Source organism: Triplophysa dalaica, chromosome 11, assembly GCF_015846415.1.
Source record: "Triplophysa dalaica isolate WHDGS20190420 chromosome 11, ASM1584641v1, whole genome shotgun sequence".
NCBI classification, from domain to species: domain Eukaryota; kingdom Metazoa; phylum Chordata; class Actinopteri; order Cypriniformes; family Nemacheilidae; genus Triplophysa; species Triplophysa dalaica.
This window is the reverse complement of record NC_079552.1, coordinates 12,354,597-12,373,285: the sequence shown is the minus strand read 5'-3', so window position 1 is coordinate 12,373,285 and position 18,689 is coordinate 12,354,597. Positions and strand designations below refer to the sequence as shown.

The 18,689-nt window shown below is 36.6% G+C and overlaps 2 protein-coding genes across 3 annotated transcripts; one reads left to right on the top strand and one right to left on the bottom strand.

The window, feature by feature from the left end:
- Nucleotides 1–1,162: 1,162 nt before the first annotated feature.
- Nucleotides 1,163–11,537, top strand: sh2d4ba (SH2 domain containing 4Ba). Its single transcript, XM_056760970.1, has 8 exons — nt 1,163–1,334; nt 2,085–2,244; nt 2,491–2,638; nt 4,547–4,685; nt 5,261–5,576; nt 7,225–7,352; nt 8,889–9,109; nt 10,197–11,537. The coding sequence occupies exons 1-8, from the start codon at nt 1,163–1,165 to the stop codon at nt 10,287–10,289; spliced, it is 1,377 nt and encodes a 458-aa protein (XP_056616948.1). The 3' UTR covers nt 10,290–11,537.
- A 139-nt stretch (nt 11,538–11,676) lies between these two features.
- tspan14 (tetraspanin 14) lies at nt 11,677–17,326 on the bottom strand. Of its 2 annotated transcripts, none has more exons than XM_056760971.1 (9): nt 17,193–17,326; nt 15,870–15,956; nt 15,051–15,101; nt 14,768–14,914; nt 14,407–14,577; nt 13,953–14,078; nt 13,765–13,818; nt 13,432–13,545; nt 11,677–13,191 (listed from the first exon to the last, which is right to left on the bottom strand). In XM_056760971.1, exons 2-9 carry the CDS (start codon nt 15,948–15,950, stop codon nt 13,123–13,125), a joined length of 813 nt encoding a protein of 270 aa, XP_056616949.1. In that variant the 5' UTR covers nt 15,951–15,956; nt 17,193–17,326; the 3' UTR covers nt 11,677–13,122. The 2 variants fall into 2 exon arrangements, with proteins under 2 accessions (XP_056616949.1, XP_056616950.1); XM_056760972.1 differs by lacking the exon at nt 17,193–17,326 and adding an exon at nt 16,586–17,151.
- Nucleotides 17,327–18,689: the final 1,363 nt, after the last annotated feature.

Sequence of the window (18,689 nt, the reverse complement as noted above, 5' to 3'; positions counted from 1 at the left end):
TCAGTTGGAAACATTTAGTGTCATTTATTGTAAAAATAGGACATACTGCAACATAATGTAAAATTGTGTAAATTCTAAATTAAAAAACAATCTTCCGAAGGCATTAAAGAGTGTCACAGGAGGACAGATTTAATGAAGAGAGCAATGGGCCCTAATGAACACTAGATAGCACAACAGAGGTTTCTTGTTACATTGCCTCTCTCTCTCTCTCTCTCTCTCTCTATGTGTGTTTGTGTGTTATGGTGAAAGCAAAAAGAGACGAAGAGATCCAGTTGCATTAGGTTGACAACAGCTTACATGTGGGACACTTACGATCTTCTGTGCATACACTATAACACACCGGCCACAGCATCGATGGAACCATACAAACACACATCATGGATCTGATGGAACAGAAAACCAAGCCACTGAATTCACCAAGCGTCACCTCTGCTTTCTTCAATGACCCAGCAAAAACCTCCACGGTGACGCTTCGCAGAGGGATCTAAAGCAGACAGAACAGGTCAGATGAATAATGTTAAAAGAATGAGCTACAGACAACAGACTTGTAATGAATGTTATCCATTGATTCTCTTTGTATTAGACAGGCGTTAATGAGCTTTACTATGAGACAAACATTCAGGTAACAAAAGACCTGTACATCAGGGAAATGTAAAATTACATTTCTGTTTTTTTATTTTAGACCTTCACATTTTTCTAATATTTGTTAATGTTTTGAAATTTGAAAGCATTCTTTTCTTTTCAATGAGCCAGCTGAAGTGTTTTTAAAAGTGAATCGTTCTGAATAAAAATATATTTATATACGTATCCTTACATATTTTACACAAATCAAAAAAACTGGTCAATGAAAAGTCTGGAAATTTAAACAATTGAAATTGTCAAAGAAATTACATTACATGAGAAAAATTCAAAAACTTGTATGTGTACTATTAAAATGTATTGCCTCTAAAACCAACAGCTTGTGGTTAACTCAAAAAATCACATGGAAACTGACCTAGGGCATTTCTTTTTGAAGAACAACTCTTGAAGTTGTGGGCTGTTGCATGCATGTTGAAATGTTAGTTAACTCAGGTCATCTTGATTGACTGCAACACATTCTGCTCCAAATACAATTTGCAGTTTTCCCAAAGTGTTCAGTGCGTGGAGATTCTGGCACTTCAAGATGATGCAACAGATCCTCAGAGACATGTTTGTAGATCCAGACCTTCTGGCTGAATTGAATGAGGAGCAGAAACAAATTCTTTTCTACAAAATACGTCAGGAGCAGGTGCGGCGCTGGATGGAATATGACAGCCAGGAAGGAAGCTGGGAAAAGACACCCAGGGATGGAGATGGTGGGTCCAACAAGACGAACTTTCCAGGTCTATCCTGTACCTGAAGGCTTTGTTGTATTTTATAATTATAGAATGCATCATTATACAATTACATTCATGCATTTGGCAGACGCTTTTATCAAAAGCGACTTACATTGCATTATCCTTTACATTTGTTTCTAAGTATGTGCAATCCCCTGGGATCGAACCCACAACCTTGATATTGTTAGCAAAATGCTTTTACCACTGAGCTACAGGAAAGCAAGATCATAAATTGAGCTACAGGAAAGATATAGGAAAGCTACACTGAACTACAGTAAAGCAAGATTATAGAATACATTATTTTGAATGACTCAAAGCAATTTAATGTTTTCTGAAATTGTGAAAATAGTGAGATGCCTAAGGAGACAGCATTTCAAGTCTATTGCTCCAAAATACAATCAAAAATCCAAAGAGACCTCCTTTTGGCGAGACTCCGAAATGAGTTATCCTTCACAAAGAAAGCAAACCCAAATTGAACTGTTTGTAAATAAAAATAATTATACAGTACTTAATTTTTTTTATTAATCATACTAAATAAGCCAGAACTGTCTGTTTTAATACTCAGTATAGACTCACTAGATTTTGGAACAGAACTACTGTATAAAAAATAGTGTAAAATCAATAGATTGTTTCAAATTTTCTGTTTAAATACATCGTTGTTAAAGAAACACAGTGTAGGCTGGTATTCACATCTGTAAGAATGATCCCTGTTTTTATTGTTTTCTCCAGAAACCAGGAAGAGTCTTGAGTGGATGAAGGGCCGTGATGGTGATGTGTGGGTCTGGGTCATGGGAGAGGCTCCTGGAGACAAACCTTATGAGTTTATTGTCAAAGAACTGATGGAGGAGAGAGCCAGACGTCAGGCTCAGTTAGAAGCCCAAGAGTTATGGTGAATATTGAGACCAATATTTACACCAATTGTTATTTTATTTTGATTAAAATCTTATGAGTTTGATTAGTTGGAGTGGAAAACTGTATTTTTTTATTCAAACAAAAATGTTATTTCACTTCGCCTAACCCATGTGAGGAGTGTGCCCTGGCAAAAAAAATGTTTCATGCAAAAGCATAAAATTTAAAAGTATTTTCCTATTTACTAAGAAGATTTTCTACCTTCTTCCGTTTTGGTCTTTTCAAGGCGGAAGAAAGAAGCGGAGATAAAGCAGAAGTTCAGAGATGCCATCACAAAGGAGAAGGCACGCTTTGTCGCAGGAAAATGGAAGGAAGAAGCTGAGGACAGGAAAGCAGCCAAACAGGAAGAGGAACGCATACGAGAGATGCTAAAGGTGATTGATCAACAAACCTCTCAAACTTCTAACTACATGGCACAGAAAATGCTGTAACTGGCATCTTGTGAACCTCAACAACACAATCCAAGATGGAAAATGGACAGTACCAGGCTCTAGTTAAAGGAACAGAACAATCCTATAGATCAGTGGTTCTCAAAAGGGGGGCCTTGGCCCAAACGGGGGTCTCAGGATGACTAATGGTTTTAAATTAGACACCATGATTATTGAAATTCACAAACAAGTAAAAACCAAGGTATTTCTTATTATTTTTAAATTGAATAAACAATATTCTCTTAAATATTTTATTGGGTTGAAATAAGGGAGACCTTTGAATATTGTTGAATACAGTGGGGGGCCTTGGAGTCAAAAAGGTTGAGAGGCAAAATTTGACAGATGTATTTTTCCAACATCCTTTTGTAAATAGCGTGGTGCATTAAGGGTAGCATGCTTTATGGCTCGGTTTGTCCTAGTGGGCCCTGTGTACTTCTGTCCTCTCTTTGAGAGACAGAGAACATTGATGAAAACAACCAGGCAATCAATACTCAATCTGAACCCAACAAAGACTAGAGATGATAGATGTGGGTTCCTAGTTTTCAGAAACAATTTATAGTTCTTTTGTTTGTCATGTTAGTCTTACTGCATGGACTTCATCGCTTAGAAAATGTATTACAAACATCACCTGTTTTTGAAGTAAAAAGCAGAAATTATGTTTTAGTGTAAAATAATGTGTAAAATGTAAATGCATGGTAATTCAACAAGGCCAAACGTTTGAAGGATGAGAGTTTGGCTGTGAAAAAAGAAAAGAGAAGTCGATTAATCTTAAATTAGTTATTCATAAGCCACACTGATGGCATTATCCTTTCAAAGAGAAAAAAAGATAGATAAATGGTGAAACGTGGGAGGAGCCGGAGCATGCAAGGGTGACGGAAGGACCGTTTTTTTTCAAGATTCAAACCGCAAATTCCCAGAAGAGGCCTTGATGGTTAGAGATGATTTGCGGCCTGATAATGAGACCTTCTAAAGAAACTTGTCAAATATTAAAGAGCTCATTTATCACAGCCCACAGATCATCCTCTACCGGAAAGTGCTGAGTCATTAAACTGAAGCGTTTTCTCTCACAACAGTCCTTAAGAAATTGTTGAAAAGATTATTGAAGGCCAAAGCATAGGAACAGAAATAAGAAAAGAGGATTCATTGAAATGTTGTCGTTACATTAGCTGGACGGAATTCTTAACATTCTGGCCTTTTCTAAACAACATTTGAAAATTGTTTCCACCCCACCAGCTATTACCCCGTGTTGGAATAATATGACAGATCTTTGCCAGTGGTACGATTCAAAATAGTCAGGACAGATTTAATCAATGAAAAATTTAGTAAACAACATAAGTGTTGCTTCATCCTTACCCGCCATAAAAAAGCAATTTTCTCAACTGTCAGCAACCTTAAAATTTCTAATGATGTGAGTTCTACAAGAAGTGACTGCAGTGAGATATCCGAGGTTATTTTGCTGTGAATCACCCTCTCACTAATCATTAAAACAACTCCCAGTCTTCGCACAGTCTTACAGCTAAAACTAAGACCGCCACTGATAAACAGCAATAATCACAACTGCCAAAACCGCAGCTGCGTGGCTGTTTTTTTGACCGCTGATGATGACTCTAGTGGTCGAGTCAATGAGTGTTTGGTTTCCACATTACACCTCATTGGTAATTACTTTATGCTGATAATTACATGGCTTAAGTGTTCCAAACAACTATACAGCAACGTGTTTGTGTCCTCCAGGATTAATTATTCAACCAAATAATTTCCATATCAACACAGCTAATGAGCCACTGGTGCTAATTCATTAGTCTGAGCTAAACACGTGAACTTTATCTCTCAAAAAGTTTTGTGTCTCTCGCTCAGAAAGAAGAGGAAGAAGAAAGGCAAAAGGAAGAAGAGGAGATACGACGTGCAGAGGAGAAAAGAGCGAAAGAGCTTTATATGTCTCTGGAGCAGGAGCGAATCAAAAGCGAGCAACGTGATAGAGAGTGGGAGGAGCAATGTAAGAAAAAAGGCATTTTAATGTTTTTTATAAACCTCTTATTCTGTTCTTAAAGGAACCCAAAAAGGAAAAGTCTGTCTTCATTTACTCACCCTTAGTTTGTTCCAAATCTGTTTGAATTTATTTTTATATATAGGAAGATATTTGGAAGAATGCTTGTAAGCAAACAGTTCTTGGCCACCATTGACTTCCATAGTAGAAAAATGACAATGATAGTCAAACGTTCCCCATAACTGTTTGCTGTCCTATAATATTAAGAATATCTTCGTTTGTGTTCAACAGAACAACATTTATAAAGCATTTTTCCTAATATGGTAGTCAATGGTGACCGAAAACTGTTTGTAAATTTATACAGATTAAATTGAGTATTAAATAGAGTAAATGAAGGCAGGATTTACATTTTTCGGTAAACTGTCCCTTTAATCTCCCTTCTCTCCTTAGCATCTGCAATATAAGCACAAAAGAATTTGAATCTCTTTACCTTCTCTTTCATCTTTAGCATGTCGTGTGGCCTCCAGTTCACCTGTCATCGTTCTCCACGTTTTCACCTTTTCATCACCTTCCTTCCTCTTCAGTGCGTCGCTCCAAAGCAGCTGATGAAGAGATGACAAGAAAGGCCCGCTGGGCAAGAGATGAATATAAACGTCAGTCACTACGGGCCATAGAGAAAGGCCATGTGGCGGGCCTGAGTGGCCACTTCCAGAAACAAGCCCACGTGAATAGAGCAAACCCCCACAGGAGACACAGTACTTTCATTGAACAGTCCGCAAGTTCAGTCACCAACAATGAAGAGCGCCCCAGACCTGGCCTTCAACGTGCAGAACCACCTTTGTACCGGCGAAGACAAAGCCGCAGGCATAGTACAACAGCGAAACAGCCACTAACTGATGGGTAAGGATAGTTATTAGCCCTAAGATGAGTTAATAAAAAGTAGGCCTAAATAAGGATAAATGAAAGGCACAATATGTAAATCTTTTGCAAAATGGACTATTTATCAAGACTATTTTTAAATCTGGAAACATCGTATTACCATTCATATGCCGCTCTGATTCCACACGAAACGCGCAAAACAGCGCAGGCTCACTCTTGCTCAAATCCAATGTAAATTACCAAAACTATCATCTCTTACATGTGTTTTATGAAGTAAATACATTGTTATCGGCTAAAGCGCATGCGCGGGGTTCAGTACCCTTGTGCGCACCTGAGTTTGCATGACAGCTAATCGTTTGCAAACCGTTATCCGTTCCAAACTAAGCTGCAAGCGTGAAAGGCGCCTGATAGCCACCTAAGGGGGGGAGGGGCTCACCCAAAAAGCAGCCTAGGGGCCCCTGACCACCTTAATCCGCCCCTGCTTGTTGTGTTATACTCAGTTTCACTGAAAGCTCCTTCACAAAGTTATCAAATCTTTGTCATTGTTTTGAATTTGTGACCTCTAGGGATAAGAAATACGGTACATACTGTCCCTTTAATTTCAAGATTATACTATTTTTAAGCGTTTACTTCTTTTGTAAGTTGTTTAGCGTAGTATAAAAGATAAAAAAAATCAAAAATTATAACTTTGATCATGTGTTATATACTTTTTTGTTTTTGGTTAAAATACAGGTACACAGTGAAGTTGACACGATTGACCCTTCGCAAGGCCCCCAACCTTTCGCTACGTCCGACATTAGCCAGAGTTTTCCCACTGTACTAAATAAGATAATATTTCTTGTGAAATAATCATTTATGGGAAAAAAAAATATGTTTCCTAAGTCTGCAATATGCATTTGAAGTATACATACTGGATGTTAAAGTGATTCGGAATAAAGTAAACAAAATAAAGATCCAAGCTCTAGCGCCTACTGTACTTGCTGTATTGACACAACATCTGGATAGCACCATTGGTTTCTGACAGGTGATTATGACTTTAAAGATCAAATTTGACATCTGATAAAATTCTGGCAGTGTTGATGTTATGCAGTTCTTCATCGCAGATCATATGACACCCAGTCTATGATGTAAAACTCTTTTTAAGTCTTTTTAAGAAGTCTTTATTGTTGTACATTATCACCAATAAGATTCCACAGTGACATGACCTTCAGCTGGGATCATGTTCATACAGTGTGAGGACCAGCAACATTTGCCAAGGAATTTTTAAAACCGCATAATGGTCAGCCAGTTAAACTCTTTGATTTGATTGTCGGACAAAATGGCACATAGCAGCAGGGTGGGCATCATATCGCCATTATGATTGGTCCGGTCACTTGTCAATCAAACTCACGCGAAGGGTCAATTATCAATTCATTAATATTAACTTGTTCATTAATTAAGTAAATTGACATTAAAAAGGTGTATTTTGAGTTTCAGATTTGAGAAAAGACCATGGCATTATAAAAACGAATGGCACAGTTTTTTGCTGGTCAGATAGGCTATAGCTCATTGCAAATATTGATTGACCAATCAGAATCAAGAATTCCAGAGACATGTGTGAATATTAAATAATTATACACCATATTGTGATTATTTGACTGTATAAATCAGTGTTTTTGTTTCCCATCAGTCCTGCTTGGGTTCGAACACCAAGACCCAGTTCCAGGGAGTCAGTTATTCTCTGGTTTACAGAAGAGCAGAAACCTAAAAATGCTGGGTACGAAAGAAACAAAAATGATATCGCCCCATGGTTCCACGGTAAGGTTTATTCGTGACCTTTCTGGTGCTATTTTTCCAATAATACATTAAAATCAATTACCGTGTGTCCAAATGAAACAAGCTTGCAAATTGTCAACATGACTACGTGGCATTCTGTAAGTATTAAACTAGAAAACAGAAACGTTTAGTATGCAGACATTTGCTAACACACATCTTGCACATGTCACTTACATCAACAGGGAGAAAAATACGTGCCACTGTTTAGAAACCAGAAACTACCCATCCAGCAGATGGAGAGCAGTGATGTGTGTGTCTGCTTGTACACAGGCAGAGAAATTGAAGGGTGTCCTCAATAATTCAAAGGCTTTGCTAGGCTAATTACTGGCGTGAGCCCTGCAGCTTTGTCATGTTAAAATGGGTTACAGTGTGTGACTCCTGGTTAAATGACACAAGAGCAGATTAATAGCCTGAGTGAGTGTAGGAAATTTCATTGGTGCATGAGATACATATCAGTCTAGGTATGAATAGAGGCATCTTGATAAGGGGACCCACACACACTCATTCATACCCTTACTCATGCATACACAAGCCAAGGTGTACATTTACACCACCACTGCTGGTACAGATACATGGAAAAAAACCGACTATACCACCTTCTGCCTCAATCCTGATGGCTTATTTTACAGAGATGACAAAATGGTGAAATATATCAAATATTTTTCAAACAGAGGTGTTCATTTAAACAAAAATATGTGGGTTTGTTTGTTTTTTGGAGCTTGTTTAAAGTAACTGTAATATTCCTGCAGTGTGTCAATTTCTGTTTATGACATACAAACATTTGATTATTTGTTGTCTGGATAACAATAAAAGGCAGAGTTCAGTCAAAAATTACTCGCCCTCATGTCATTTCATACCTGTATGACGTTCTTCTGCGTAACCCAAAAGAAGATATTTTGAAGAATGTTGGTAAGCAAAAAAACTGGACCCCATTAACTTCCCATATATGGACACAAAATCACTGAGACATTTCTCAAAATATCTTCCTTTTTGTTTCACAGAAGAAAAAGTCATACACAGGTTTTTAACTACACTCTTAAAAAATGTGCTTCAAAGGGTTCTTTGATGCCATAGAAGAACCTTTTGGTTCCATAAAGAACCTGTGGCATCAGAAGAACTATTCTCTTTCACAAAAGGTTCTTTGTGGCAAAAAAATGATCTTCAGATTATAAAAAAGGTAAGAAAGAGATGGTTCTTTAAAGAACCTTTGACTGAATGGTTCTTTGTGGACCAAAAAAAATATATGTTATGGCATCACTGTGAAGAACCTTTTAAGCGCCTTTATTTTTAAAAGAGTTTGGGTAAATTTATAATGAAATCCCTTCAACTTTCTTACAGTACAAAGTACATGCTTGTGGTAAAATAGAGAAGAGAAGCTAATGCTTGCTGGTTTTACGAATCATAATGATCATTCAATAATTATTCATTTATATTTTACACATACAACACAAAGAATATTATAGATGGAAGTGTTATCCTCTGCCAGTTTATAGCAATGTCATAATTTTTAACCTGAAGGCATCATCTCTCGAGAGGATTCTGAGAGGCTACTTGTGAATGCTACCAAGGGCATTTTCCTGGTTCGGGTCAGTGAAAGGATATGGGGCTACACACTGTCCTACCGCACCGCCAGTGGCTTCAAACATTTCCTTATTGATGCTTCAGGGGACTATTACAGCTTTCTGGGTGTGGACCAAAACCGTCATGCCACCCTTGCTGACCTCATTGACTTCCACAAGGTAAGAGAGTTACTACTCCATAAAGCACAACTGAAAATTACAAAAAAAGAGTAGTCATGTTACTGACTGAAACAAACTGACTGAAACAATACTGACTGAGTGGCATCCCACCTGCAGGTGGCGATACAGTGCAAGATGTTACTAAGGTTACAGGGTTATTTTCTGTCTTGCTTATTTAAAATTTAGTAAATTGAACAAAAATATGCCAATGCGAAGATGCTAAACTATAACATTGAGCTGAAGTGTTCAGCACATCCTCTCTTTTTCTCATCAATGACTGAACTTTCCTCAGTGAACCTGTCAATGAAAGAGTCAAAAAGGCTCAAATATGTATAATGAAAATACAGGAATTCATTAAAAATCATAAATTACCCATCATTTTACTTGTAAACATACAGAGAATTTGCATGTAACATCATACATTTTCACAATCCAGCTAATGATATTAGGACCAGAAGCTCAGATGACCAGATGATAGGAGTTTAATCTTCCTCTCTATTTCTAAATGTGAAAATATTCACAATATTTGCAAACATGTTTGAAGACTAACTGTTCCTGTGTCAAACACTGTAATACTATCTGCACGCAGGTAACTTTCAAACGATGTCTACATGCCATACATCTTTACAGCATAGCCTGTGTAACCATGGATACATATTTCACTGTATGAAAAACTGTCAAATATGGAGTCGCAAGCTGTGAAATCTTTGACATTACTTAAATGCAAATGCAAGCAACGTTATACAACTGTCAGCAAGCTTCCTCCTTCACACCTCTGCAATATGCTAAAAATAAATTAGAAAGCTGTCTACATACATATAAAAATTACAGGTTTATGCTCAGTTAGAAAAACATGCGGAACAAAAGCAAAAGAAAAAGAAAGCAGCTCTGATTTCATCATACGCTAGAATCCGGGTAACAAAGCCTGTCTCGCTATTCCAGGTCAGATTTGACACATATATTTGAATATGTAAATAGATTTGTCACATTGTATGCTAACTCAACATTTATTTTTACTGCATTTTATCTTTGCACTGTTGTTTTCACCTAAAATAACAGAATATTTCTAACAAATGTCAATCCCTAGGAGGAAGTCATTACTACCACAGGGAAAGAACTGCTGCTGGAGGCCTGCAAACGGACTGGCCCTTCTGAAGACTTTGGAGGACTTTTCTCATAACTCATGACAGAGAGCATGGTCAAAACAAGACTACAAATTATGACCCATTTTATAAGACATAAACCTGGTCTTGCCTCAGGCTTACAGTGAATAACAATCCTACCCATTGAAAAAATGGATGCACACTAGCATCATGTAAATCCACACTGCATGTTTTCAATGGATCAGTGGTCTCTCAGCCGCTGTGGCTCAGATTCCATTAGTGTTCCATTTGCTGTTACTTTTCTATAATTATGAATTCATCGAAGTCAAAATGCACTTTGGTAATGCAAGCGCAAATCTACCTGAAAACGAATGATTGTTTCCTGCTGTTGAGAAGCGAGTGTGCTGCAAATTGATATTGCTGTGTAAATAAAAAAGTTTGGAAACAATGTATTAAAAATACCCTACTGTGACTAGGAAAGGTATGATTAAACAACACCAGCCAACCGCATCCACCGTCGATACTCAAATCATGTTGTGAGGTTTTTTCAATGAGAAAACATTTATGACTCTCTGATCCAACAAAAATGTGCATATTTCTCCAACAGTCATGGTGCAGATGGCTAGTGTGGACCAGAAATGACACCAGCCCAGAGAAATAAACTAAATTAACAGGCACTCATGTGTTACCATAAGATACTATTTTATTACATTAGCAGATATGTTTTGACATGTTGCTGTTTAAAGCATGACTTGTATTCCTCACTGCTGCTTTTAAGGTCAGGTCAGATAGTCACTGACAGGGGTGGGTGTGTTCTTGTGGTGCCAAAATGGCACATGCCAAGAATTGAGTGCCCATTGAAATGAATTGGAATGTTGACCCGTTTGTGGGACAATGAATATTCCTTTTTTAATAGCCCACAATATGTTCCCACTTCATCTATCCTGCCAGAAAAGGCAAAATTAGCCTTTTCATCAGGACTTATTGTTGATGGGTATCAATCTAATGCAGAGGTAACCGTGAAAGAGCAAAATTACTGACATCACAATCGAGCTTTATCACCACTGAGCGAGAGACCCATAGTTTCTCCAGAATGACTGTAATTGTAGTTAACCTCTCCACTTTTCAATAGTAAAAGAGACACAAGAAGTTGGCTGAAAAAGTGACACATTCAATTTGAAGTTTTGTGGTCATTTTTACAAAAATGAAACCGCCTTCAAAAGCCTCTTACAATGAAGTCTCATCGCTGACATGCATGGTGAATAAACTTTCACCTAAGTAAAACCGCCTGCAGCGCAAAATAACACTGTTTTCATAGTTATTTAGATATGTGCATAATAAAAAAAGATTTGTTTAAATATGAATATTGGATTTTGTTTGATGTTAATCTGAAATATAAGTACGCAGTACAACAACACATATTTCCACTAAACGGTTGACAGCGCTAAAAAAATAAAGCTATCCTTCAACTAATTTATTATTTAATATAAAACTGAGGAAAGGAATTAGGACAATATTTACAAAGTTTTCAAACATTGAACAAACAGAAACATCCCTTCATGAAAAAGAGGGCATTGTCATAAAACTTTACTGCATTTCAGTTAATATTTTATACTATGAAGTCTTAACACTACACAGTGGCACAGAAATACACACCCAAAAGAATAAAAAAAATAGTGGACTCTTAATTGAGAACTCTAAACTCTTTTTTGCATAAATGTCCATTTCAGAGGTCATATTATTTAAGAATACAACAGAAAAACTGTGAAACTGTGAGTCTTTGGGTTAGAGAGAACAGAAATGCTTGCTGTTCAGGTGGTGACAGAAACGTATTTGTAAGAATTCATATTAAGTCACAATACCCCTGATCCAAGGGTCAACATTATGTTAATATTGATATTACTGATGGATATAGTGTGTCGTAAGTAGGACTTTGTGTTGTTAGGCTTGTGATTAGAGAATGAAGATTTGACAATTTTTTTTACAAAAAAAGTTAATTAAATTCTATTCAGATAGCACAATAGTACAAAATACATATGAAATATTTGAACAAAGGCACAACCTGCATTTATATATGAAGTCATTAGATAAAATAGAAAAAGGGAGGTAAGTATTGGCATCTCAAAGGCAATGTTGACATCCGTAGTCCAAAAAAAAACCTTAGATGACCATCAGACTTCAGCAAACATGCATGGAGCGATGCTAAAGCTAAAATGACTCAACATCATTAAAAGGTTTTATCAAAAACAATACCCCACATTGGTTGTTTGGGATAAAACCGAGGATCACTCAGGATAAGAAAAACTACCAATGCATCTTTGCCTGTAAGATTATCTGTTGGGCTCCTTCTAAACAAGCCGACATTTAATACCTACCTAAATGCATTCACAACAACAAGCTCCATTCACACGTGCCAACTTGTGCCTGTGCAGCTACTTTTAAATGCAGTATCCAATTAAACACATATAACTCACTTCACTAAGGTACTAAGAAAAAGGGAATGTATTTACCGCAGTTTACTGAAAAAAACTTACAAAAACATTTAGATTATTAAAGCTTGATTGACCAAACTGCTTCTCATGACACCTCTAGTCAGATTTTGCTATTAAATATCAACTGAGATAAGACTTCATCGTGTGGCAGTATCTTTCATGCTTGGTGTAAAATGATCCCAAAACATACAAACGAGTTTTATTAACAAAAAAAAGAAAGTGGACTTGGAGGTAAACAAGAAGAGAAGGCACAGGTGTGAGGGCATCCAAATGAACTAGGCAATTGTGTATTCAATATATGGTCTTTAGAAGTGTTGAAGATGTTTTCCATAGAATGTAGTCCTTTTCTCCAAACATATCCTTGAGCACCACATATCTGTCTATAAACTGCTCTCCAACCGCTTCCAGTCACGTCAGCTCAGTAATAATTAAATTTGACCTTTTCAATGTCTCCGATCAGCGTCCTTGCAAAGAATATTCCCACCATCTGATAGTAGAAAAACACACAACATTGGATTCAGATTTGGTTTAAAAAATTACATACTGTTGAGTATTTTAATCTATTTTAATAATTGCTTGTTGATATCTCTAGGTAACAATTTATTCATCATTACATCAGACTTTGATATCTATGTGAAAGTTACAGTGTTGATGATGACATCTAGCTGTAAAAATGTATATTACATGTAGTATTATTATTCTTAGACAGTCCATGCACATCCAGTACCTGTAATAGTGAAATGATTATGAAGACTCCTGCCACAATGTACAAATTGCGTGGAAGCCACTCCTCTAAAGCTATGATGCATCCTTTGATATAAATTGTTTTGGCCCAATCGCTCTGTAAAGCAAAGATGTAAACAGTTTACGTGACATCAAATGACAGTATCTACACAGAGATGTTAACTATTTATTGATGCATTTTTATTGAATGTAGTCCACTTAAAGCAGCAACACAAAACACATTATCATATACAAGTTTATTCTGTATTGCACAGAATAGCTTTTGTCAGTTATGGCAACTATTCTGTCCAAGATGAAATGTGCATTTTGCACTCACCGCTTTGTCTCTTGATCTAACATCATATCCACACTGAGTGTTCACCACTGTATCCTGTGGAGAAAGGACATAGGCTCATGATAACTGAAAACGTAATTTCACAAATCAAACTATAAAAAAAACAGATTTAAAGCTCCACTTTGCACATCATATTTCGTAAAACATTTTACTCTAAAGGAGTGACTCACAGCAGGGTCACTGACACAACAGGAAAAGGGCACTCCACACTTCTCTCTGCTGGGATTACTAGTTGAACAGTTAAAATATACATTCAGATCCCAGTCGTTGGGGTCTTTTGCTCCACAACAGTGATTCTGTAAAGAAAACCGCAGGTTAGTACGTTTCAGGCTGACATAACCAATGTTATAACAGTGTTCTCCACTAACATTTCTTAATGCAAAAAATATATTTAAAAAAAATGTAACACACTTTCGCAGGTATAAAGCCAGATGATGTACCAACTAACATCAACAATTGACAGGAACGTCAACACTTAATGTAAACACTTGTCCTGTCACAGTCAAATGTGACCTTGGACCACAACACCAGTCATAAGTAGAACAGGTATATTAGTGAAGATGATATTCCAGAAGATATTTTGTTCATTTCCTACTGTAATAGAAAAGACTCTGTCAGACTTACTAGTCTTTGAAGAGAGTCAATCAGGTTCTGCAGATCAATATCATCCCTATAAGCCTTTACATTGGCCAAGAAGAAATCGTTCATCCATTCCCTAACTTGCCCCTGGAACACAAATGCCAGCACTGCAGCTGTCAGCTCCAGAAAGAAGATGAAGCCAATGACTCCGGAGAACTGCAAGAAAAACATCAAAAATGAAATGAAGTTCATGTTTATATAGATTTAGGTACTAATTTAAACATTCATTTTTTTATTTTGGAGAAGACTAGGACTTAAATGGAGGAAGCTTTTCCAGACTAAAACTATTAAGGCCTGATATACTGATAATCTTTGACTATATTACAATAAATCAATGGGTACTTACAAATTTAAGAAGGCATATGTTTTCCCTAAGTGCTCCAACACACCCTGCGAAGCCCAAAATAAAAGTGATTGTGCCGACAACCAGCACCCCCCAAACAGGATCGAAACCATGTAGACGTGTTACTTGTGTCAGATCTGATAGCACACCCTGCAGAACACAAGTAAAAAACTGGTTAAGCACTGGCTGTTTTCCCTGACCCGATCTTAACACTCACAAACTTTTACTTAATTTGTCATGTAGTTAAGGGCTATTTTAAAGTGACTTGCATATTGAAAAAACATACCTTTTCGCTCCAGGCCCAAATCCCAATTGCAATAAATGCCGTTCCAGCCAACTGAAAAGCAGAAATTAAGTAACGTTTTATCCGATTTCATCACAATATTTCCACTCATAAAGACACACAGAACAGAGTGTCGGCTTATATGACAACCTATATAGGACAAAGCCTCCAAACTAGACAGCAGCGTTTCTATTTTCAGTAATTCAATATGTATGTATTCTTTGACATGCAAGAAGAAAAACAGGAAACAAAGAATAAATGGTTCATATTTAAAACATGGCAAAACATGTTTATAACACTATGGATTATGGAAAAAAACAACACCCAATCTCAGAAGCCATGCTGAAAAGCTGAAAACAGGAAAGCGAGTTCAAAACCCTCAAGCTCCACCCATGCTTCCCCACTGAGGACATCACAGGCTGTGGTGAGATATGCCAATGCATGTCTGTTTCCTGTCTGATGTAAATCCGGAAACCTGACATCAATACACTGTCAACTTTTTGTCTTGCTATACTGAAGTTCCTCATTGGGTGTTAGCTCACAGTTTCCAATAACACACCCGTTCATGAAAAACTGACATTTGGAAAAGAGTATGAAACATCTCTGCATGAGAGTAAAACTAAAATAATTAAATAAACATAAACTTATTGACAACATACAGGCAGTAAACCGCATGGTAGGTTTGTGGTTGATGAAGATCTTATTGAACTTCAAGATCATTTTTAAATAATGTCACCTAACTGTAAGGGAGGATCTTCATTTACAGTGAAAAGCACAAGATGTGACAGGTCTGTGTGTCAACTGACATAGAATGAAACTTACCCAAAAGATAATGTTGTAGCTGAACATAAGGTATTTGTAGCAACAGCTGACCTCAGCATTTTCATATCTGTAATAGTGCATCTTCACCTGTACCATAAATGAACAAGACGATTCGATGTTTACCACAATAACTAAATAAAAAAACATTAGTAGAGATATTTACAAGATTTTTAACTTAACATGTGTTTTAGAGAAACTGAAATAGGATGTGCTAGATATGAAAAGATTTATCATTAAAATCACAAATTCAAGAAAAACTTGCAACTTAGTTAGCTTGCAATAAAACAGGCCAGCTTATATAAAGATAACCAAAACATTAATATTAAATCTACATACAAACTGCCAGATGCTACCAACATAGTTATTTATCTTTACATAGTGAGCAGTAGTGTAAACGTAACAACGACATTTACATGATGTTTATAATAAACTAAAACACTAACTGCTACACTGGTTAAACATCTCAATAAAAAATATGTTATAGTGATTATTTATTGTTTATTAAAGTTACTTGACAATTTGTCAAGTAAGTTAGTACCAAAAGCTGTAAAAAAAGGGTTATTAAAACCCCACACATGACGCTTCGGGTCAGTGAACTCACTTATTTAATTATTTAGGGATGACACCCTAAATAAAGATACTTTATTAAGTCTCTCAAGAACAACATATACGACAGAAAATATGTGCAGATGACATTACTAGTCAGAAATCATTACCGATAACAGGCAAGATGGCTCACTGTCGCCTCTACAGTTCTTCCTCTCAGTAGTTAACGTTAGCCAAGCGGCTAGTGATTAGCAGAGTTGTCAGCTTACTTTTAAATCCACCTAACTTACTTAGGCAAATCTCAGTCTACCGTAACAGCAAACGTCCTCGTTTATAAAACTTATAAGTGTCGTAAATCTCCGCCGATATCAGTAGTGTTATACAGATTATAAAAAACCGCATAAAGCTAGCTAACTAAAAATAACTAACGTTAGCTAGCCAACAAACTACTCGCTGCCTCACGACTACTCCAAACGCATTCTCCACAAAGATACAACTTCATAACTACAAATAATGAAATTCTCAAAATGTAGTGTTTAAACTACTATTTAAAACACAGTTGTTGTCCTTGTTGTTAATATATATTTACGTGCTGTGAAAAGTGCGCGCGGGCTCGCTCACTATTTCGCTGTTTATAAACTCGCACCCAACCGGGTCGCGTACGTTCTTAAAAGTAAATCTTGACGTTTCAGTCGATAATGGCAATCGATCTTTTAAGTCCGTGTTAAGACATATCATTAATGAGTCAGTAATGGTAAGGAGTTTTAAAAGCATTACCTCTTTGTTTGTGTCACACAACGCCTCCGTCTGGTAGTTTTAGTTTGAGAAACTCTACCATAGCACCCACCCCACGCATGACTGCATCACTTGTGTATGAGAAAGACACGCCCTGTACGTTCATCATCATATACTCGCTACACAACACACTGTTTTTGGAGAAAGCACTTGAAAGGTAAGTACTTTTATACTACTTCAGACAGACATGTTCCATTACAAATACCTTTATGAGCTTTCTGCTGTTTTTCATAACCATAACACAACTCTATAGTACACTTCAATTTCAATATAAACCTAATATTTTATGTGATGTTCAAATCAAATGCAGGAAACATAATTCATCATAGGCTAGCCTGAACAAGAACAAAGATCCTGTTAAAATGTGCAAGCTGCTGCTAACCATTTCTTTCTCGGAAACATATCTTTGCATAACACACACTTCCCTAAAGTAGACAGCCACAGTTTACTCGACAACATCATCATGAGTCACATCCCCTGCAGTCTCATCTAAAAGGTAGAGATGAACTACATAGATGACATTCTCTTCTTTGATGACAGATTGTTTGGATTGAAACGCCGAGGGGAAGACATCACCAAAATCAGACATCCTGCTATAGGAAACCAGAGCATTGTGACAAAAGGACCCCAAGACAGACAATGGAAGAAAGTACAAATCTGTAGGTTGTTAGGTAAACACTTTGAATCCTTCACAGGAGATAACAAAACATTTATTTAATTAAGAATGGGAATTAATTAATTGATATAGATATTTTAAAACATTTAAAATGAGATTATATAGATAACAAATATTTGAGTAATTGCAGACATTGTAGATGAACTGCAATGACTCACAGTCAATTTTTCTCAAAAAATGTTTTAGTAAATATTTCCAATGTCCAAAATCTCCTCCCAGATTCAAGCCTCTTTCACTATGAAGTGTTTATGAAGTGAAGTGTGATTTAGCACGGTTGTATCATGTGGAGACATCATCAACAGATGAGATGAAATGAGTTCAGGCAACACAAGACATTTTTACTTTTGCGTAACCATGGAAACGTGTATGTCCTGATGTGTTTATGGAGAGTAACATAAAGAGTTTGCTATAAACATGTTTATGATTTCACATTTCATATGTTGTAAAAATATTATTATGTAATTACCGAGAAATATTTAAAGGACCCAGTCTTTTGATGTTTTTGAGGCTTTGGTTATGTTTTTGGGGGGTGTAACAGTGGATTTTCAAGTTTCTAATAAAAAAAAAAACGCTTTATATTTCACATATTTCAAGTCTACTGTTCACTGCTGGCACTGTCCCTCTTCTAAAAAAACGACTGGTTTTCTTCCAGTCCCTCCTTCCAAAACAAATATTTCACGTATTTTTTGTGAATCACAATCTCTTTTACACCCCCTTTCCAACAAACACACCCTCATCAATGCGGAAAAGGACTAATGTTCTGCTATAGTTTAAGTCCTCTTATGTGTTAGTTTCTATGTTTG